This window comes from Hyalella azteca, unplaced genomic scaffold (assembly GCF_000764305.2).
Source record: "Hyalella azteca isolate HAZT.00-mixed unplaced genomic scaffold, Hazt_2.0.2 contig6346, whole genome shotgun sequence".
NCBI lineage: Eukaryota > Metazoa > Arthropoda > Malacostraca > Amphipoda > Hyalellidae > Hyalella > Hyalella azteca.
In genome coordinates, this window is record NW_025936509.1 from 167926 (window position 1) to 187896 (window position 19971).

Genomic DNA, 19971 nt, shown 5'->3' on the forward strand with positions numbered 1-19971 from the left:
ATAAACTTATTAATAAAGAATAAATTATCAGTTCTGATAGCGATTTTAGTGAAATTTATTTCTAACATCAGTAATAAACAAAATACGCTATTCGGCGCATTGTGGGATTGATAATTTGCTTTAACTACTCTACTATGATTCAATAATAACCCATCAAATCTATGTAAATGATTAATATATACAGAAGTTGGCAATATATCTGATGAATAGCTTCGTATCGTACTTCGTATACATTTCATGATATTTTCCGGCATCAAATTTTTGACGCAATGGACGAAGATTTAAAATTTATGATTAGATACAGGAAAAAAAAACATTATTTTCTGGCGGCCTTTAAGTTTTTACGCTTTTGCACCACTCAGGGTTCACAACTGATAGCGAAAAATTCAATTTAACTCAAAAAATATGATGATCCTCAGCTACGATTGGTGTAGCTTGCGTCGACAGTGGAGCAGCGGAAAGGAGGAAACGCAATGTTTATAAAAACATCGAAGCAAGTGTTAGTGAGATGGCAGGGAGGGGTGGCAGCGAGGCAGGGAGGGGTGGCAGCATGGCAGGGAGGTGTGGCAGCGAGGCAGGGATGGTGGCAGCGAGGCAGGGAGGGGTGGCAGCGAGGCAGGGAGGGGTGGCAGCGAGGCAGGGAGAGGTGGCAGGGAGGGGTGGCAGCATGGCAGGGAGGGTGGCAGGGAGGGTGTGGAGCTAAACATGTAACCAGAGCGCGCCATGTGGGGCTTCACGCCACGGCAACTCTACACTGGCGCGCCTGCGCGTCCCGCTCTCCTGCCGTGTCCTGCTGCGCATACCCGCCTACATAACACCTTGTTAACTATCTTGATTTAATATCACTTTCTTCTCTCAATGGATTCATGTATTTTGAAATGTATATTATGATTTAAAAGAATAATAAAAATTATGGATCGCCTCGTATTCCTCAATTTCACAAATATTTTCAGCACAAGAATCATTCGCTGATTTTGAGTTTGTTTTATTATATGTTAGGTAACTCATATTATATCATATTTTAAGTAATATTTACTGATATTTTAACTCCCATATCTCGCCGTACAACAAGTCGCTCCTCTCACTGGTCGACCACACGTGAGCTGCTAAAGTTGAAAACGCAATCCGTCGAATGCTGAGCTTATTTGGTTACAAGGTTGCAGGACCGAGCTGATTGCACTTCTCATTACTTCGACGTGAAATTCAAGAATAAGGTTACGTTTATATTTTATTTTTTTTTATCGCGTTCATAGTACGATGATGTGTGTTATCGCAAATTTCTGTGCAATTATATTACAACTATTGGTTCTTGATAGATCATACCGCATTGAGCGAGAAATGATTATTATAAAGCAGAAATACAGTGTCTCAATTCTATTTTTTGCAACTAGTCATCTTGAATATCTTGTTACTATAGCAACGTAAATTCTTGTGATACTTTAATTATCTAGAACGCAACAATTGTTGATTGCAATAGGTAGCTCGTTCTCAAATTTGCTAGTGCTATCGCTGATTCTTTCTTGATTATCATCCAACAAATATAATATAATTGAGAAGCTCTTGACTTCAGAAGTCAGAATGGACTGCAATGAAACATAATCACAATGAATATAATTGAGAGGCTGTTAATTGGGATTTAAAGGCTGTATAGACTGGAGTGAAACCACACCACAAGGAATATAAATAAGAGGCTGTTGGGTTCAGAAGGCAGAATGGACTGCAACGAAACAGCAGCAACGGTGGAGGAGTTAGCAAGTGCAGCTGCGGCAGGTAAACAGAGGGTAACCCGAGCCCTCACTCGATCAGCTCATGTGGCGAGGGTGGCTGCTAGCGCTCGGCCGAGCCTCACGCAAAAAAGGCGTCTCTGCTACGGAAATATTCAGGAAAATTCTTGAAAATAAGCGTAGAAACGCGTGGTGGTTATATAAGCTAAGGGGAATAAATAGTGAAATAAAGCATCCGTACTTACATGATCAAATTGTTATTTCCTCAGCGGATTGAGAAGAGCTTGATGGTAGCAAGTTTGTGGTGGTGTAGAAGTATGTAATTTGCAATCAATCGTTTCATGATGGCCTCTCGAAACGTATTCTAGCAGAAAGGCAATAATGCACTATACACCAAAGTGATTTGAATTATTTATTTAAAAAATTACATATATACAAGGAAGAAAACGTTCAGGACCTGTGAGTACGTTATTTTAAAGCATAAAATAGCAAAAATCTACCGTAGAAATTGTTGGTCGTCTTTTTAATATGTGAGCAATTACCCTCTTGTGCTGGAATGAGGTTCAAAACTGTGAAAAGAAAATATTTCAACAAATTCAGTTATTTTCTAACTAGAAAAAATGTTCGAGAATTTTACTGTCGAAAATTGTAACTTAAGTTCACCAGAATTTAACTTTTTAATTCATATTAATGCCGATTAGCAGGTTACATTAGTGTGTTAGGAGTCTAGAGTTAGGAGTGTGTTAGGAGCTTCGAGTGTGTTAGGGGTCTAGATAATTCTAGCATGAGTCATGCATACGTGCTTACTGCATGGTCCCTGTATGCATGACATGAGTCATGCATACGTGTTGAAAAAAACAACAACTGAGGATCGAATGAACAACCTTGACTGCGGCCTCTACAGCGTAAAGCTCGGAAATAGTTTATTTTGAATAAATATAACTTGTTCACTTGTTAACTCGTTAACTCTTTACCATACTTTATAGCGACGGTTTACCACTTTACTTGGGTGTTCAATGCATGCGCTTACTGGCACCGTTGAAACTTGTAGAGAAACTCCAAAAAGTCTCGCGGGTTATACAAAGACGCATGTATAAAGCAGTTGGGTGGTATTTAGAATTTAACGTCTAGTCACTAATCTTATTCGACTGAAACGCTCATTTATCAATAAAATATAATAGTTGAATCCAACAAAAAAGTTACCCAAAGGACGCTCATAATCTATTCATGATTTCTAATAGCGTTCAGCCTATCTGATGCTACGATCTTCATAAGCCACATCATTAAACTCTGTGAATTAAAAGGCAACCTTGGACGCCCATCACTGAATGGCAGCAGAAGTAAAATTTAACAGTTCAGTACTTCTAAATAACATCAGATGATGAAGGCTGTTCTTCGCGTAACTCGAGCCGCCGGCAGATGACCGCAGGAATGTTACCACGGCACCTGACACCCGTACGCTGCTACCGCCGCCCGCACGCAAAAATATTCCAGGCATAATAATTATTGTTCGGTTCAATTATTGGCAACTCAATAAATAATTAATTATCAGACACTTAATAAATGCGGTTAATTTTATCTACCCACCGATGTATTGGTAATAACATAAGTACAGCTCAGTTTCTCATTAATGACCAGAATTGCGACATTAGACAATATACATACGTATCTCTGAGGCGTCTTCGAGTTTCATTATAATTTAAGTTTTATTGCATAATTTGGGACATCTATTAATAATCGAATCGCTTGCATCATCATGTCGTGCCCACGACTCTAAATCCTAATAGAGCCCCAATATTAAAAATTAAGTGTTTTATAATTTGTAAAACGTTTTCAAGATTGTATCTATAAAATATCTCACAAAATGAGATGCCTATAAACTGCTGGTATTATTTTTGAGTCGTAGTAACAATCTGTGCGAACGAGCTGACCGCGAATTATCAATTAAACACTAATACTTAATTAAATTTGAAATTGCTTTTCCTTCTAAATATCATATCATATACATCAAAAATGCTGTAGAAGTGTAATTAATTTGTTTTTATTTAGCTAAATATTCATTTACAACATATATCTAATATACAACTAGTTACAAAACATACCTATGATATATTTTGCATGTAGGTAATTCAAGCTTAGCAACTGAAAATGTTTGAATTAATCAATTGAGGATATACTCCATGCAATAATTTAAAGGGGACGGGAGATATAAAAATTTTAACTAATCACTTTCAGAATTTTAACTAATCACTTATTTATAGCGGTCATAATAGCTTATGACCGCTGTAAATAACATAGGTACATTAAAACACACAATTTTTCTTCGTGTTTCAATTGCAAATATGATTTTGTCCCGATTTTAAAATGAAACCAATTAATGACTTTATCTTGCTCACGATTTTACGAGTATGAGAGAAATTAACAAATTATTTAAATTACTGAGGCTTAGCATGCGGATGCAATACGCGCTAACACGGCACGCATAACCTAAGTGTAAAGGATGTGGTCGCTAGCGACGGCCGCTATAGGAATGCACTTGAGAGGCCCAATTAATGTAGGAATGGTGAGCAGGTTTATGGGACGCTGTTTGGTGAATTTGGCACTAACTTTAGTTTTATACTATTTCGATATTTTTACAGTACGGGCAGCGTATATATGATTAATTCTGAACTGCAAGATATATTCATTCAATGTGGAGCAGAATTCAAATGTGAGAGTTAAAGTTATGATGATTATTTTTGATGAGACGCGTGAGTTGTTCACGATATTGGAATATACACTTTGAAAAACTGTTTGGGGTTTAACAAGTATATTGAAGCTGCGCAGACGCTTCTAATAACGGCATGAACATGCAGGAGCATTGCCTACGTTACCGTGTTCTCATAGCGTGATATAAACATAATTGTATTGAATTTTGTGTCCATCAGTTCAATCCATGAATCCAAATTAAAAAAGGCGAAGTACTAAATGCTATCAATAATTGAATTATATCAAGTAAAATATCACGTATACTTTACTATCATAAACACTATCAAGAGTTAACTGTACTTTGGCACGATCTAATGCAAGACTTGCAAAGACCGAGCAAAGATAAAGTCTACTGTACTCGAGAGTTGGAAAACTGCGTTGAAAAACTGTCCGCGACGCGACCCTCAGCGATGCGAGGGCTCGTCGAGTTCTTCCCCTCGAGTATGATCTGGAGGCTGAAGCAGCTGTTGTATACGGGCACAGCAGGTGTACGTAGCACAGCAGGTGTACGTAGCACGTACAGAAATAGTTAGCCTCGTCTATGTTCAGTGTTTGACAAGTGGATAGTTAGAGAAACTATAATAGGCAGCTGGGCTTTCGTAACCATGTGTCCATCACGACATGAATCTTTCAGTTTCATTGTGAATTCTTTCCATAATTCAAACTTTTATTAGTTTAAAATGAATTTATTTCTTAGTTAAACATGTTATGCTGTGCAAATAGTTTGTAAATTATGAATCTGGTGAAAATAATGAGAAAATACTTCAGAGTAATTTCTACGATATAATGACAGAGCATTCGTCATTCTTGGATTATTTTAGTTGTAGATTGAGTGATGTTTGTGTGGTTTGAGCTTATACAAATAATTCACATTTTTTCATATCTTGTTAAAGGTGCTCCATTAAGGTGTATTTGTCAGGCGTTTTATTACATAAATAGTGACGCTAACAAGCGTTGGTTTTAAAATGTGTCAAGTCCAGCTCACGTGATATCATTCCACAAACTGGCACCTAAGATTATAGCATCAAGTGAAGATGAGGGTCTGGCTGGAGTTGCGTAAATTGTGTTTTTCGCGTATTAAACACTTTATCTTTTTTACTGACATTCGGTTTACTCTTGAGATTAGGTAATGCGCCTTGTAACATTTTTCGAGCTACTACACGGTTACAATTTCTGCTACGCATCACGAGCAATTTATCAGAATAATTTTTCTTAAAAATGATTCTATTATTATTATTATTAATTATTAAGAATTTTTTTCTTTTTCTGGCGTATTTTAGACACGCTAGGCTGCAGAATGTAGCTGGGCTACAGGCCACCCACCGCAGACATTCTTGAGCGGCGCATTGTTGTAGTGAAGGCGTTGACGCGGCGGTGACAGCCAAGCAAGCACGCAGTTTGAGGGCTGGCCGCGAGGGTAAGGCGCGTAGAGCTTGGCCGTAACGGACCACCGTGGGAACAAAGGGGAGGTTCAAATAACTTGGCTACAGGCACTCTATTCCCAGTAAATGAGGAGCTGCACTAAACGAGCAGACTCACTTGCCATAAACTAAAGCGTAATGAGAAGTTTCAGTTGTACTTTACGAGCCTTCAATGGTATTGCGCTGGGTTATGTGAGAGGGGTGATTATTTTAAGCAAGCCCGCAAAAATGCTCCGGAAGTTGGCACTACCTAACTAGGCAAGCGGGTTGTGTTGCATAGGTGTCTCAATATCCTTAGTAACGGAGACCGATATATATTGAGATATATAATTCGCGCAGTGGTCACTAAGATATAGCGATCATTCAAATTAAGCATAGCAAAACATTTCAAAATTTGCTTGGACAGGAAGCCTATATATTTCGAATGATCTACACACAATATACAAAACAAAAAATATAACTCAGTACTCACTGCAGTGAGTGACAGAGAGCGCATTTCCTCGTCGACGAAAACGTGGTCACGGACGGACAGACTGACAGACGGACAGACAGACAGACAGATAGACAGACAGACAGACGGACATGGCGAGCACAATAGTTAATTTTTTCCATAAATGAGAACATGCGCTAAAAATTATGAGGATAAATATAAAGGCTATGACTCATCCCATTTTAAATGTTGCTCTAAAATCTCTTTGTATGTGTTAAGTGAAAATTACTCATCATGAGGTCAGAAATGCGAACATTGAGTTTTGAACATCATTACCAGTCACTGATGAAAGAAGAATAGTTTATGTTAATCAGTGAATTAAATCCAAAAAGTATCATTAATACCAAATACCAACAGTCCGCAATGTAAGTTGCGTTACGACAGCGCGGCAGACAGAAATTGATCGTAGATGGAATTGTGCCTGAGTTGTAGGATTTGTACCTTATTAATTGTAGAAAACTCTTGCCATTTAGTTCACATCCATGGAAATAAATCAGATGATTATGGCACTAAATTGTAGCTAAAATAAATATATGTACAAAACGAGCATTTTACGTCAGGCTGTTTTACTGCAACACGAGCATTTTACTGCAACAGAGCAATTACTATAATCCTAAAATTATCAGAATTTTATTTAAAATTTTACAATTATATTTTAATTGTGAATTTGAAGATATTTAAGACCTTTGGGTTCGCATTCATCGACCTAGTAATTAAAAATTATTTTAAAATTTTTTATAATTTACAATCTTCTATTCGCAGATCCCCGAGGTTATATAAAGTTAAGTTAGGATAGGAACGTGACGATGATCAAATGATAACACACAAAAGGAACAGGCCGTGCACTTCAAGCAGCACTTTAAAAGGTTCGTAATTATGAAAAGGTATTCATATGTCATTGAATGTATGAGATCTAAAAATACGTTGAGAAAGTTCAATGGGTTAAATCGATACGACAGGATTTTGTAATTTTATTTCGGGTTACTACATATAATAGTAATATAAAATAACTTGGAAAACAATTTTTTTGAGTAATTTTGACAATTGGGACTGTGCTGCGTATACCAGCATAATTATATTACAAATAAAATGTTGGAAATGTTTAGAAATAGTTTTCATCCCATCAATTTACTGTGAAATTCATGACTCACCATCATTGGCACCTGTACGTAATTGGAATCCTGGAAGCTTCTGTCCTTTTGAGCCGCAGTCATCAATTAGACGGGACACAACACAAGAGAGTGCCTCTGTTTTGCGACAAATTCCCTGTAGCTCAGACAAATGATGCGCCCGTGCAATACCTGAGATAAGGGACAAGATAGCGAGCCAAACGTCCCTGATCATTTGGCTCGGCCCAGCCTCCAGCACCTCAAATAACACAAGCACGAGGACATTATTGATAGTTAGGTTTGACCGAAACTTGCATTCTTTATGCCACTCATTGGCCTAAAAATTGTCGCTTGTGCCCTTTGCCATGCACGGCTGACCTCATGAGAGTACATTTTATTATTATTATTATTATTATGAATATATTATTGATATTATTATTTATTTTATAACTTATTTAGTTGGTATGCATTTTTCACTGGAATCGCTGTTCATATTCAAATGAAATCGCCAAAATCAATCAAAATGACGTGTCGTTTGACTTACGTAAATTAAATGATAACAATCATACTGTAATGTACTTATGAAATAATAGCATATAATTTAAATTAAAAAGCGTTACCTAATTTACAAGTCATGTTGATTAATTTATTTAATTTCCATCATTTGTCTAGAGCCAGAAGTGAGATGCCTAATATGTTGAAGAAGTCCCCGGCCGTCAGAAGTATAGGTGCGCTGCTAACAACTACAGCCGCGTCGACGTATAATTAAGGCGTTGTCTGTAATCTGTCCTCTCTTGTCCTGATAGCGAAATACGTCGGTGTTGAGCCCTGCTTCTCTGATACCTACGAATATTAATTAACAAAAGCAACTCTAAGCGACTTTTTTTGTTTGTCTCATGGCCGTTGACTGATGAATCAAAGTTGACAAACCTACATGTAGCCAATAGTATCAGTTTACGATAAGAAACCGTCGTGTGCTTGAGCCTGTCCCTTCCTTGGCCAAGAGTGCTACCAAATTTTGTATTTATCTGTATTGAATATTCACTTGTACTAATCTACGCAAATTACTGACCATCTATATATAGTGCATGACATAGACTATTAATAGTTGTTTAAATTGCGGCAGTTGGAGTTTGCTTGATCGTTTTAATTTTATTTTGTGATAACTTATGTCAACTAAAATTAATCTCAGAATAAAGAAGTACTCTTTAGAACTATTTCCCGTGTTCGTTGTTCCTTTTCGTTATTTTCCCGGCTGAGGATGGAAATAAATGAATAACCTGAGATAAATATTTCCGTCCATTGAAGTTTACTCCAAAGGAATTACAAAGTTCGACTTTTCTCTACTGGTACTGATCGATCTGTGTACGTTATTAAACGCTGGGATTCACATAATAATTTTACGTCAAGTTGTGGCTCATTAACGATAAAATTAGGTTTTTAAAATTTAGAATAAATGATCCAATTTTTGAGGATTCATCAACGTTTTTTTACCCGGACATTATTTTTTCGGAGTGAATGCGTTATGAAAAAATGCAAATAAAAAATAGAAATTGAGCTTATAATCTGAAATTTTTTACGATAAATTATATCAAAACAATGCAACCAAAAACAGGAACTTAGAACGAATAATATAACTGCGAAACACATCTATGATATTTAGTCTTTAAAACACCGCTAAGTTAGATCGCAAGAGACCAGTTGTAGCTAAAATAACAATGAACTAACTAAGATCCATGAGTGAACAGCCGTACTTATCATTTATTGATAGCCTTTTTCGTTATTACGGAAGCTTTTATCTCATAAAATGCAAAAGCTTTATAATCATTAAACTTTATTATACAAAGTTGGCGCTGCGAATCGCTATAGGCAGCTGCGTTAAACAAAATAATATATATACGTATATATGTATATATGACACCGAATTCATAATTAATGCCCAAATCATTTTTACATTTGGACCGTGTGCGAGTAGCAGAATATATCTCGACTGAAATTTTTATTGTCCCACTCGATTCCCTAATTCGATTTCAGTAATGAATTGTGTAACATTTGAATGTTTCTGCCTTTAGGATTAGTAATTTAGGGAATTTATTTACCTTGTAATATTAATGAGTAAATGAAAGTAGTAAATTTAGTAAATTAGTTTCTGTAAAGTAATATTTAGCAAAGTAAAGTGGTAAATTTAGTAAATTAGTTTATGTAAAGTATTATTTAGTAAAGTAAAGTAGCAAATTTAGTAAATTAGTTTCTACCTCCAATTGTAAATTAAGACCAAATCTCAAAAAAGGAAAAGACATTATGTAGATTAATTTAAAAATCGATTTACGAAAATTGCAACGTAATTCATACGAAAAATATTCGAACCATAATGTAGTGTCGCTACACCAATAAACAATTGTTTCCGCTGCCATACTGAAACGAATTTTTATTTCATGCAGAATCTAGGCTCCAACAGTTTTAAGTGCACCGTCAAAATCAGTCTAAAATAATTTGAAAAGGGAAAGTGTTCTCTCATATTAATTACATTTAATAAAACAAATCCACGCAAATTGCCGTGACAGGAATCGTTCACGCCGTAGATTTGTTAGCAGCAGTAGCAAATTTATACCAATTTCAGATGTGCTCGCTTGCTTGCTCAGTTTGTGGGACCTAGTGTTGATGACATGATGTCTTACTTATTGCTTCAAACGTAAACAAACTTTCGTATTTTACCACTCCTTTTTGATGACGACTCCTGCACTGAGAGTATAACTCTTCAAACGATCTTTGAGCTTTGTGCCGCTAAGTGAATAAGTGTTATTATTAAGGATACCACAGCAATTTTAAGAACCATCCATCTTTCGTCCTAGGCGCTCCTCCTCTTTCGGCCACGCGACCGCCTCTTTCCAGTTGATCATCCAGCGCCTCCGCTCCCCAGCCAGGCATGGAATCCGCCCGGCTGGAATACCGCGGGTGCGGTTGGGTGGTTCGCGATATCGACTAACGTCCGTTCATAAGGTTTGCTGATGGCATGAGAGCTGCGGGCGGAGTCTCGCTCAAGTGAGGGAGGGCTACGCTTGTTCTGGCAGTGCTGCAGCCTCAGTAACATGGCTATCAGCCCTTAGTTTGTGGCAGGCTGTGTCATAGGGTGGATGCGCACATCGCCCTCAAATTAAAGGGACCTGGGCTACCTCGTGACTTAGATTCAAGCCAACCTGGGCAGTGCTAGTGTTGTTTGAGGTGGTGTATTATGATAGTGGGATCCATGAGCGAGGCCACTCTTTCCTCGGCCCCACACCTTCTCCCTCATTCTATACCCCAAGTTTCGTTTTCATCGACGGCCACGATGTTGCCGTCGTTCGGGTTCACGCAGGAGCAAGTAGCGTGTGTTTGTGAAGTATTGCAACAGAGTGGCGATATAGAGCGCCTTGGGAGATTTTTATGGTCTCTGCCGGCATGCGAACATTTACACAAAAATGAATCGGTACTTAAAGCTAAAGCACTGGTATCATTTAATCGAGGAAATTTTAAGGATCTGTATAGGATTCTCGAATCTCATAATTTTTCGTCGCATAACCACAACAAATTGCAGCAATTGTGGTTAAAAGCACATTATATCGAAGCGGAAAAATTACGAGGCAGACCTCTAGGAGCGGTCGGCAAGTACAGAGTTCGACGGAAGTTCCCTCTTCCTCGCACAATTTGGGACGGAGAAGAAACCTCTTATTGTTTCAAGGAGAAATCCCGCAATGTTCTTCGAGATTGGTACGCTAGTAATCCATATCCCTCGCCCCGCGAAAAGAGGGAACTTTCCGAAGCCACGGGCCTCACTACAACTCAAGTTTCTAATTGGTTCAAGAACCGGCGGCAGCGAGACCGAGCAGCCGAGCAGAAGGACGGGTGAGTAGTCGGTGTACTGCGACGTGGGCTGTATAATATGTTTATTAATCAATTTATTTTCTAAATTTTCATTACTTTTTGAAAAATTATTATATAATTTTTCCGCTAGCTTAATTAAAATTTCTTATTTTTGTATGCACATTTACGTTCACCACTGTCAGCAATCAGCATCAGCTGTGCGAAAATCCCAAGTTAGTCTATGCGTACCTCCGTAAGTATGACAGCGATACTGTGATACTGTATTACCAACGAAAATCCAGGGATTTAATTTTATTAAATTTAGTGATAGAGTTTGCACAGTTTCTCGGTAAAATCGAGAGGAATTCAAGTTTGAGATAGAAGTCTCACACATCACTATAGCTGGCTAAATAAACCATCGTATTTTTATTTTATATCAAAAATTAGGTGTTCAATGCAGCTTATGGAAAAGTTCACTGAAGGAATCATTTGGCGTAGAAAGTAGAGACCGGATTCACCGTTCAGCTGTTAGTAGATGAGTTAATGGGACTTCTGTGGACCGTGTAATGGCAAGGATTCGTAATGACTGTATGCAAGGTAACTATGCATGCTTCAATGCATGATGCTTATTACTGTTTTTAATGCATACCTTCTCATGGAGATCAGCGATGCGAGGTGTTTCTTTTGCACGACCCAGATGGATAAGCCCCGTGACTAGCTTACCGGGAGATATGATTATGCAGTAAAATATTATATGAATATACATCTTTATTGTGACTACTAGGATAACATTGAAAATATTGTAATAAGCTAATAAATTTCTCATGGATGAAGCAAGGCGAGTTTTTTTAATTTTTCAAACTTGAAACAAAATGAAATTAATTACCAAACAGTTACAGAAAAATGATAATTGCACTTGCACAGCAAAAGCCATGCTTAATTATTAAATTAAGCCTGACACTTTAAATGCATTTTCATCACTACAAGATGACTGCAAAGCAAACGAAGGCTTGAGTCCCCACTCTCAGCAGAGACTCGTACGCTCTCTTATTCATGACATATAATGCCGCTCTGCTTGCATGCGGTATTGCGCACTTCAAACCTATCAGCGTTCATCATTGCACTTGAATATTATTAAGAGTACGAACCTAAGCAGAGGCCGAGAGGAATTTTAATGCTTGAGGTTCGAAGTAAATAATGCATTCTTCGTAAAATATTTCAACGAGGCCATCATTATTTGCATGACACGGCTGGGAAATGCTGTCGCTAAACGAGGTGTTGTTATTGGTAGAAGATGAGAAAAGGTTAAAATTCTATGACATTTATTGCTTCAGTTTTTATATAATACTTCGTTGGACTGTCAGGAAAATACTGTCAGGAAAATTTTTTGCGAACAAAAAACTGATTACTTTCAGGCTTCCGGCGTTCTCGGAGGTAATTTTGGCCAAATTTTGAAGGAAATTCAAGTTTGACCAATACTTTAATCGTTTATCTAACAATCAATGAGGTGGTGTATGTAATTAAAAAACGAAAAATTTTTTAAGGAGAGCAGTAACACTGAAAAGTTCATTTATGCTTTACAAAACCGTTAATTGCAAATACAAAACAAGTTCCTCTCGATGCAATTTTTCTATTTCATAATAAAATGCGGCTGTAGAATTCCGAGCGGGTGTAACTCGATCGCGACTTTTAACTATTTTTACCTACGTAGTTTCATTCATAACGTCTACACAAGAACGATTTTCAATATTAAAGTAATAAAAGCATTCATCCATTTCTATGTAGTGACTTAGCTGCATAGCAATCTACTTCTACATATTAAATGTTAACATTCCCTTATTTAAATTATTAGTATTAAATTATATATATGCATTCACTGTTTAATTTAGTTTATAATTTTGGTCGCGATTCGGTGAACAGTCGAAGAAATTTACTCCTTTAATTATTTTCAAATTAAATCGTCTGCCTTTAAATATTACATTTACTACACTTGTTTGCAGGTGATTTACTTTCAGCAACTGGCGCAATATCATTAGGTTTGAAACAAAGCGGCAGTTAAGTTGTTAATGTTTATAGTTAATGTTGTTGAGGCATTTTTTGTCTCCCGGTCAACTTGGACGAACCCAGATTTTGTTGGCGCGATAATTTACTTCTACCGTATAATTATATATTTATACGGTATTATAATTAATTATAATTAATTAATAATACCGTATAATTATATACGGTATAATTATACCGTATATAATTTTATTTGAGCTATTTCTCAACTTGCCTAAGTTCATACTGAACTCCAAACAATATATTTGTCGAAATTTTAATATGCATGCAACTTGATATATTTTTCATGCTTCAGACTTGGTAATGATTTTTTGTTGTTCCATCAATAGAATTCATTGTAATGGTTGGAGTTTGTATTTCTAACCAAATATCAGTTAAGGATAGGATAATCATTTTATACAAGTTTGGTTGAAGACCATAGCACGATTTTTTATGCATTTTTTGTTCTTTTAATAACTGGAATAATATTTTTCATTGGCGTTGAGAGATCGAAAATCATGTTACCGGGCGTTATATTCAATATATCAACAACGTTTCAAGCGTTTCAAAATTCATTATATCAACGTTTCATCATTCATTATCAAGTTATGCGCACTAGTTATGAAATTTGATCAACATAAGTAGAAAGTACAAAATTACTCGAATAGAATATTACTCAAATTGAGTTTTGGATCGACATAACTACAGAATCATGTAAATGGGATACTACTTTCAAATTGCAGCCCGAAAATTCATCCGAAAACAATTTCGAAGTTCTGACGGCAAAGTAGTGTGAAGATTAAAAGCTAGAGTCCTATCCTAAATGAGGAGGGCTTCAACTATATCACCAGCCGATTGACGACAATGTAAAAACTCATCCTGCTGTCTTCAATCAAACTTCAATAGAATTCGCTAGTGCAGTCAGTAACTTAATTACCATATAATCATTATTACTCTTTATGTTAGAAAAAGCATGAAAAGCATATAGTATTGCTGAAATAAAGTATATTTCTCGTGTTAGCAAAGATTCCTGTTTCAATGCTCTGGATTACCTTTAGCAGCCCTCAAAAATTTTACCAGTTTAGACAAACTCGGAATAACTGACTTCATAAATAGCTTTAATCTCTTGTAATCAAAGGCTTTGATTCTTTTGCACGCTATTCAACTATAATCTTGCAAGATTATAGTTGAAGATGAATTTATACCATTTTATAAATGTTCGTAGTAGAATTTCTATTACAAAGTCAATTAAATTTTGGTGGATAATTTCAGAAGCAGATAGAAATTCTGCAAATAATTTCTGATATTCAATAGTGTTCATGCCGGGAAAACATAAATTTATTGTGCAACAGAGAGTGAAAATTTATAGGTTTCCGCTGAGACGCGTAATTTAAATACTAATTTATTTGCCTCGTCACGCATGTGGAGTATTTTTACCCGGTGCGTACCGAGAGCAAAAACAGTTCTCCAACGATTATCCTTGTGTAACATATTGGGAAATCTTCTACCACACACGTTCAAGGAAAAGTTCTCTAGCGGATATCCTGGGGTAACATATTGGGCAATGTTGTACTAAACACGTTCAAGAAAAAATTCTCTAGCGAATAGCCTTGAGTAACATATTTGGAAATGTTCTATTAAACACGTTCAAGAAAAAATTCTCTAGCGGATATTCTGGAGTAACATATTGGGCAATCTTCTACTATATGAACGTTCAAGGAAAATACTCTAGCGAATATCCTGGAGTAACATATTGGGCAATCTTCTACCATACACGTTCAAGGAAAAGTTCTCTAGCAGATATCCTGGAGTAACATATTGGGCAATCTTCTATTATACACGTTCAAGAGAAAATTCTCTAGCGGATATGTTCAAGTAAAAGCTTGCAGTGTTCGTCATGATCGGCGGTACATTCGATTTTCATGCCTGTGTCTGGTATATAAATAATATTACGCGATCTGCAAAAATGAATTAAAGTTGATTTATCAAAGTAAACATTTTGCTAAAGTATTCTTTATCTTTGAGACAACTAGAAATTAAGTTTAAACTTTGAGGAACTACTAATTAATGTGGCTTCCAAATTGTAACTCAATTAGAAATTTTGGCTCTCTAGAAAATGTGAAAATGTGGAAGACATTATAATCGTAAACGAATAGTGTTCCTAAAACTATAATTGCTCTTAAACCCTCATTTGTCCCTACTTCTTGAAAGAGTTTGTATAATAATTAAAATATTCATTATGCAAACCTGAACTGATCAAAATCTAAAATTAATCATTTCCATCAAATCGTTTAGCTGAACAACCATTATGAAATGAATGCTATGGTACACGCATTAATTATTTTCTCATAGAGTATTTATAACGGAAATGCAGTTGTGTAGCTTACCTATAACTTTCAAGATATTCGTCGATAATGGCCGAGTAAGATGGCGAGCTGTGTCCTTCAAATTTATACATCCAGCCAATCGGCGTCATATAGGCCCTGTGAAGCACTCATGCATAATGTGTGTATAATTTTGAGTGGGTGACGCTTGTGCTCACATTAGTCAACATCCAAGGGGCTGGTCGATGCATGCCTGACATGTAAAGAACAAGTTGTCCGTAGGCCCCCAACTGGAGCAAGAGTGACAAGCGTGCGTGCACGAAATGGTTCATTAAAACGCCACATTATGTCGTGTCCGTGGCATGGCCAATTTGCAAATTACCTTTGAGGTATTCTACGTAGATGTGTTATTATATTTAGACAATCTCATTAAAAAAATATTATTCATTTATGCTATTTCGAATTTTCAAAAAAGTTACGAATTTGTATTTTAGGGAAATCGCTAGTGCAATCAGTTACTTACCAAATACTTATTATTACTCTTTATGTTAGTAAAAGCATGAAATGTCCTATAGACAGTGAAATATTAATAATGTGGTTTTGCTTTAAATCTATGCTCCATTCTGTATTGCATTCTATAAACAAGCTGACAACAAATCGCAAAAACGATTCCCGAAATGAGTATCTATACAAGTTCTGACCTGAAATTCAAATTCAAAAGCGCCTTTCGTTGCATTTAAAAAAATGTAAATAAAACTGCACGAACCGTTTTTAGAATTGGTAATTTTCAGTAAATTCCATTATGTAGTCAGCAGGTGATATTTCAAATTGAGATAAAGAAGTACACAAATGCATTTGCGATCCCTGAAAAACATGATAGTGCGTTTCGTCATTATCTCGTCCCCATTCGCTTGTTTATAGAGCTATTTAATTAAACTATTTTAATTCATTCCTTGAAATAAAGTTCGCATAAAAGAGACCCGTATCTCTTTGCAGAAGCTGTGAGGAATCTTCATCGGATGTGATGGTTCTGCAGAGATGATAAAATATTTTTAAAAATCTTTTTGTTAGTGCTCTTTTTTATTCGTACGTGTAATACACCCTAACCATTTGCTGTTTTTTTGGTAATCACAATTATGTAGCAGCACCTGTGACAGCCGTAAGAGTAATCGTGTCTGCATGCACAAGAGCAAACTGAATCGCTGTCACCGCGAGAGATCGAGCGCGTGCATGAGAGACGATATTGCGATTCGAGAACAGTTAAGAAACCCCATATAAAAGTTACAGGACATTTATTGTAGGCATAGTAAGGGGATGTACCGTACAATAAAGTTTTTCAAATAAATATCCTTTTCTTATTTTTAAATTTGGTTGTTTTTCAGCTCAGCAAGATTGTACTCAAGAAATGTGTGTCCAAGCGAGTGTAAATTGAGGAAGATACGTGACATCGAATGTTATTTGCCTGAGCTTTCGCTACGTGGCTCACAGCTGGATTGATTCTTCGACTCGTATTGTTCGACCTAATCCAAGCACAAATTTGTCCTAAATTATACCTAATGCCAACTCATCTGCTGATTAGTCAGGAATTCAATAGACAAATACAATTGATAATTTCCTGATGATATTCTAATGTATGTGGTCAGCGTCGTGCGTCATGTATATAGCTCATTCGACAGTCGTGTCTCGCACCCCGCATCGATCTCTTAATATGAAAGGTCCCCGCCCTCAAGTTAGACACACGTCTGGTATGCGATCCAAAGATATCGTCACTGCGGTTTGAGTGACAAGCAGTATGTCCATTTTGTGTTGCCTAATGACAAATTGCACCAACCTTGCTATTATTAATGCCTAAAAAGCGTGCGAGAATGTTACCTTTAATATGCATCGCTAGGCCACAGTAATGTCGACAACTCCATCTCTTGGTCATGGCAACGATAGGCCGTGAAAAGAACATAGCTTCTTTACTTTGAAGTCGATGGAATTTACTATTTAGGCTCTGCCAAAGTTTGAAATTTGATTGGTTGAAACTTCACCAGCCTGCTCAAGCTTTAGTTGAATATACGACGAGGTAATCTTCAGCAAATGTCTCCTTACTGAAGAAATAAAACTTCATATTGGAAGAATCTGTTCTGTTATTAACGTAACTTTCTCGACCTGGAAGTCACGCTAGTAATAATCGAGTCATGGAACATGATTGCAGGGTACGTAATAATATTATTTCAGTACTCCAAATGAAAATTGGTCTCATGAGAGAACATTAAGTTTTTGTGCGTTCTAGGCCGGTCTCTCTAAATATTAATCAGAGTTGTGATTTTACAAGCGAGAAATAACTGCAATGCGCTGATTATAGGTGCACGTCAGGGGGCAGTGACAAGTTACTTGTATTTTGTGAGTCGAATTAGACTATGGGAACGAATATAAAATTATTTATGCAATTGTGTAAAATATTCTGTAATTCTAACGACTACGTTCAGCTAGAACAGCAATCAAAATCATATCTGTTGCAATAAAATTTAAATTTCAATACGTTCAAACGCAAAAAAAATATAACTCAGTACTCACTGCATAGTGAGCGACAAAGAGCGCATTTTCTCGTCGACGAAAACTTGAGGTCACGGACAGACGGACATGGCGAGCACAATAGTGAATTTTTTCCATAAATGAGAAAATGCGCTAAAAAGATGCTGCAATTTGTTGTTCATTTAAAAACATCAACAGCGTTAATAAAACGAAAAAAAGTTTCACAGGTGAGGGCTCACTGGCTGCGGCTGTCACGCTCGCTTGAAATCCGATCACCCGCCAAGACTCCCATTGTTTTAAGGAGAAACTCACGCTGGCTGGTATAAGAGCATGAACTGCGTGTCATGAAACGACATTATAGAGCAATTTACGTTTGTTTAACATTGAGTTTTTATTATCAAAGCGCACTTTAATGGACAAGGTGTTATCATTAATTTGCATGAGACAGTTGTTTAAGTCAAAAGCTTACAACAACGTTCTTTTATAAATATAATGTAACATTAAGATTGCACGTCTAGTTTATTCAGCAATGTTTACGTTGAAATTACTTAACGTGTTAAATTGAGATACATTTATCTAGAGCCCACGCACACGTTGTAACATTGATTTTTCAATTGAAGAAATTACACAGTTTCGTATTCTTCTAAACCAATGAGATCTCTGCAATCATAAGCAACTGCTCTTAGGTCGAACGATCAGCTGAAGCACGAGTAGCAACTGCAAATTTCTCGGTGATTAAAAACATTTTTACAAGTAAATTTTGACAGGATTCTTCTGCCATGCAAGTGTAATAAATACTAGTTAAAAATTCCTTTTCGCATTTTACGATTCATCAGCGCTTCTTTTTTTAGAGGGATAACTTATTTAATTTTACTTTTAACTGATACGAGAAATTGTAAATTTCAAATACATGATAGCGAATTTCCCAGCATCCATTATTCCGGCATTCTTCAATAGGAATACTATTTGTCGATAACTTGGAAAAAGAGGAAAGTCTCGTACAGTTAGTTTAAGGCCATGGGTTGCTTGATGGTCACGTTGTATAATAAAAATAGCAATATAAGAGACGTATAAAGAGCGACACTGCGGCAGCAAAGAGAGCGAGCTTTAGCAACAGCAACTCGAGACAAGTTAGTGCTTCTCAGGTTACTCTGGCTCGTAGCCAGCTCTCCCAGCCCTCTCTCTCCTAGCACTCTCCTTGCCTTTTCCCAAACATCGCTTGGTTTCTTTGTGCCTCCTTGTCATATTTTCATCCTATGAACAAATTTTGCCTGATTTGTATTCTTCCGCTTTTCGTTTGCCTGATTTCGTTCCGTAAGTTATTCGTCCGCTTTTTTACATTCAACTTAAACTAGCATTGTTTTTTTCCAATTTCTTCGCTCTCCTACTTTTCTTGTTCTCCTTTCTTTGTTCTATTTAACCTGTATTTTTCTTGCCATTTTATTACTTTATTCTATCTATTTCTGCATTATTTACCTACAGTCCTTAAGCCATCATAATCACTTCTCTCTATAATAATATTTCCCTTCCTACTCCCTGTACGCTGTCTCAGTCTCATGCACTCCTTCCGAGCCCTCGCCTCGTCTCCTCATTTGCCTGCGTCTGCTGCGGCTTCTTCCCTCCGCTCCTCCATCCTTCCCTCCACTCCTCCATCCTTCCCTTCACTCCTCCATCCTTCCCTCCACTCCTCCATCCTTCCCTCCACTCCTCCATCCTTCCCTCCACTCCTCCATCCTTCCCTCCACTCCTCCATCC

General features: G+C 36.8%; 1 protein-coding gene across 1 annotated transcript in view; it reads left to right on the forward strand.

The window, feature by feature from the left end:
* Positions 1-10546: 10546 nt before the first annotated feature.
* Positions 10547-19971, forward strand: part of LOC108672538 (homeobox protein six1b) — a 30239-nt gene continuing 20814 nt past the window's right edge. The window contains exon 1 of the mRNA XM_018160227.2: positions 10547-11374. Within this exon, the coding sequence (XP_018015716.1) occupies positions 10725-11374 (650 nt within the window). The 5' untranslated portion in view covers positions 10547-10724. The remainder of the gene's footprint in view (positions 11375-19971) is intronic.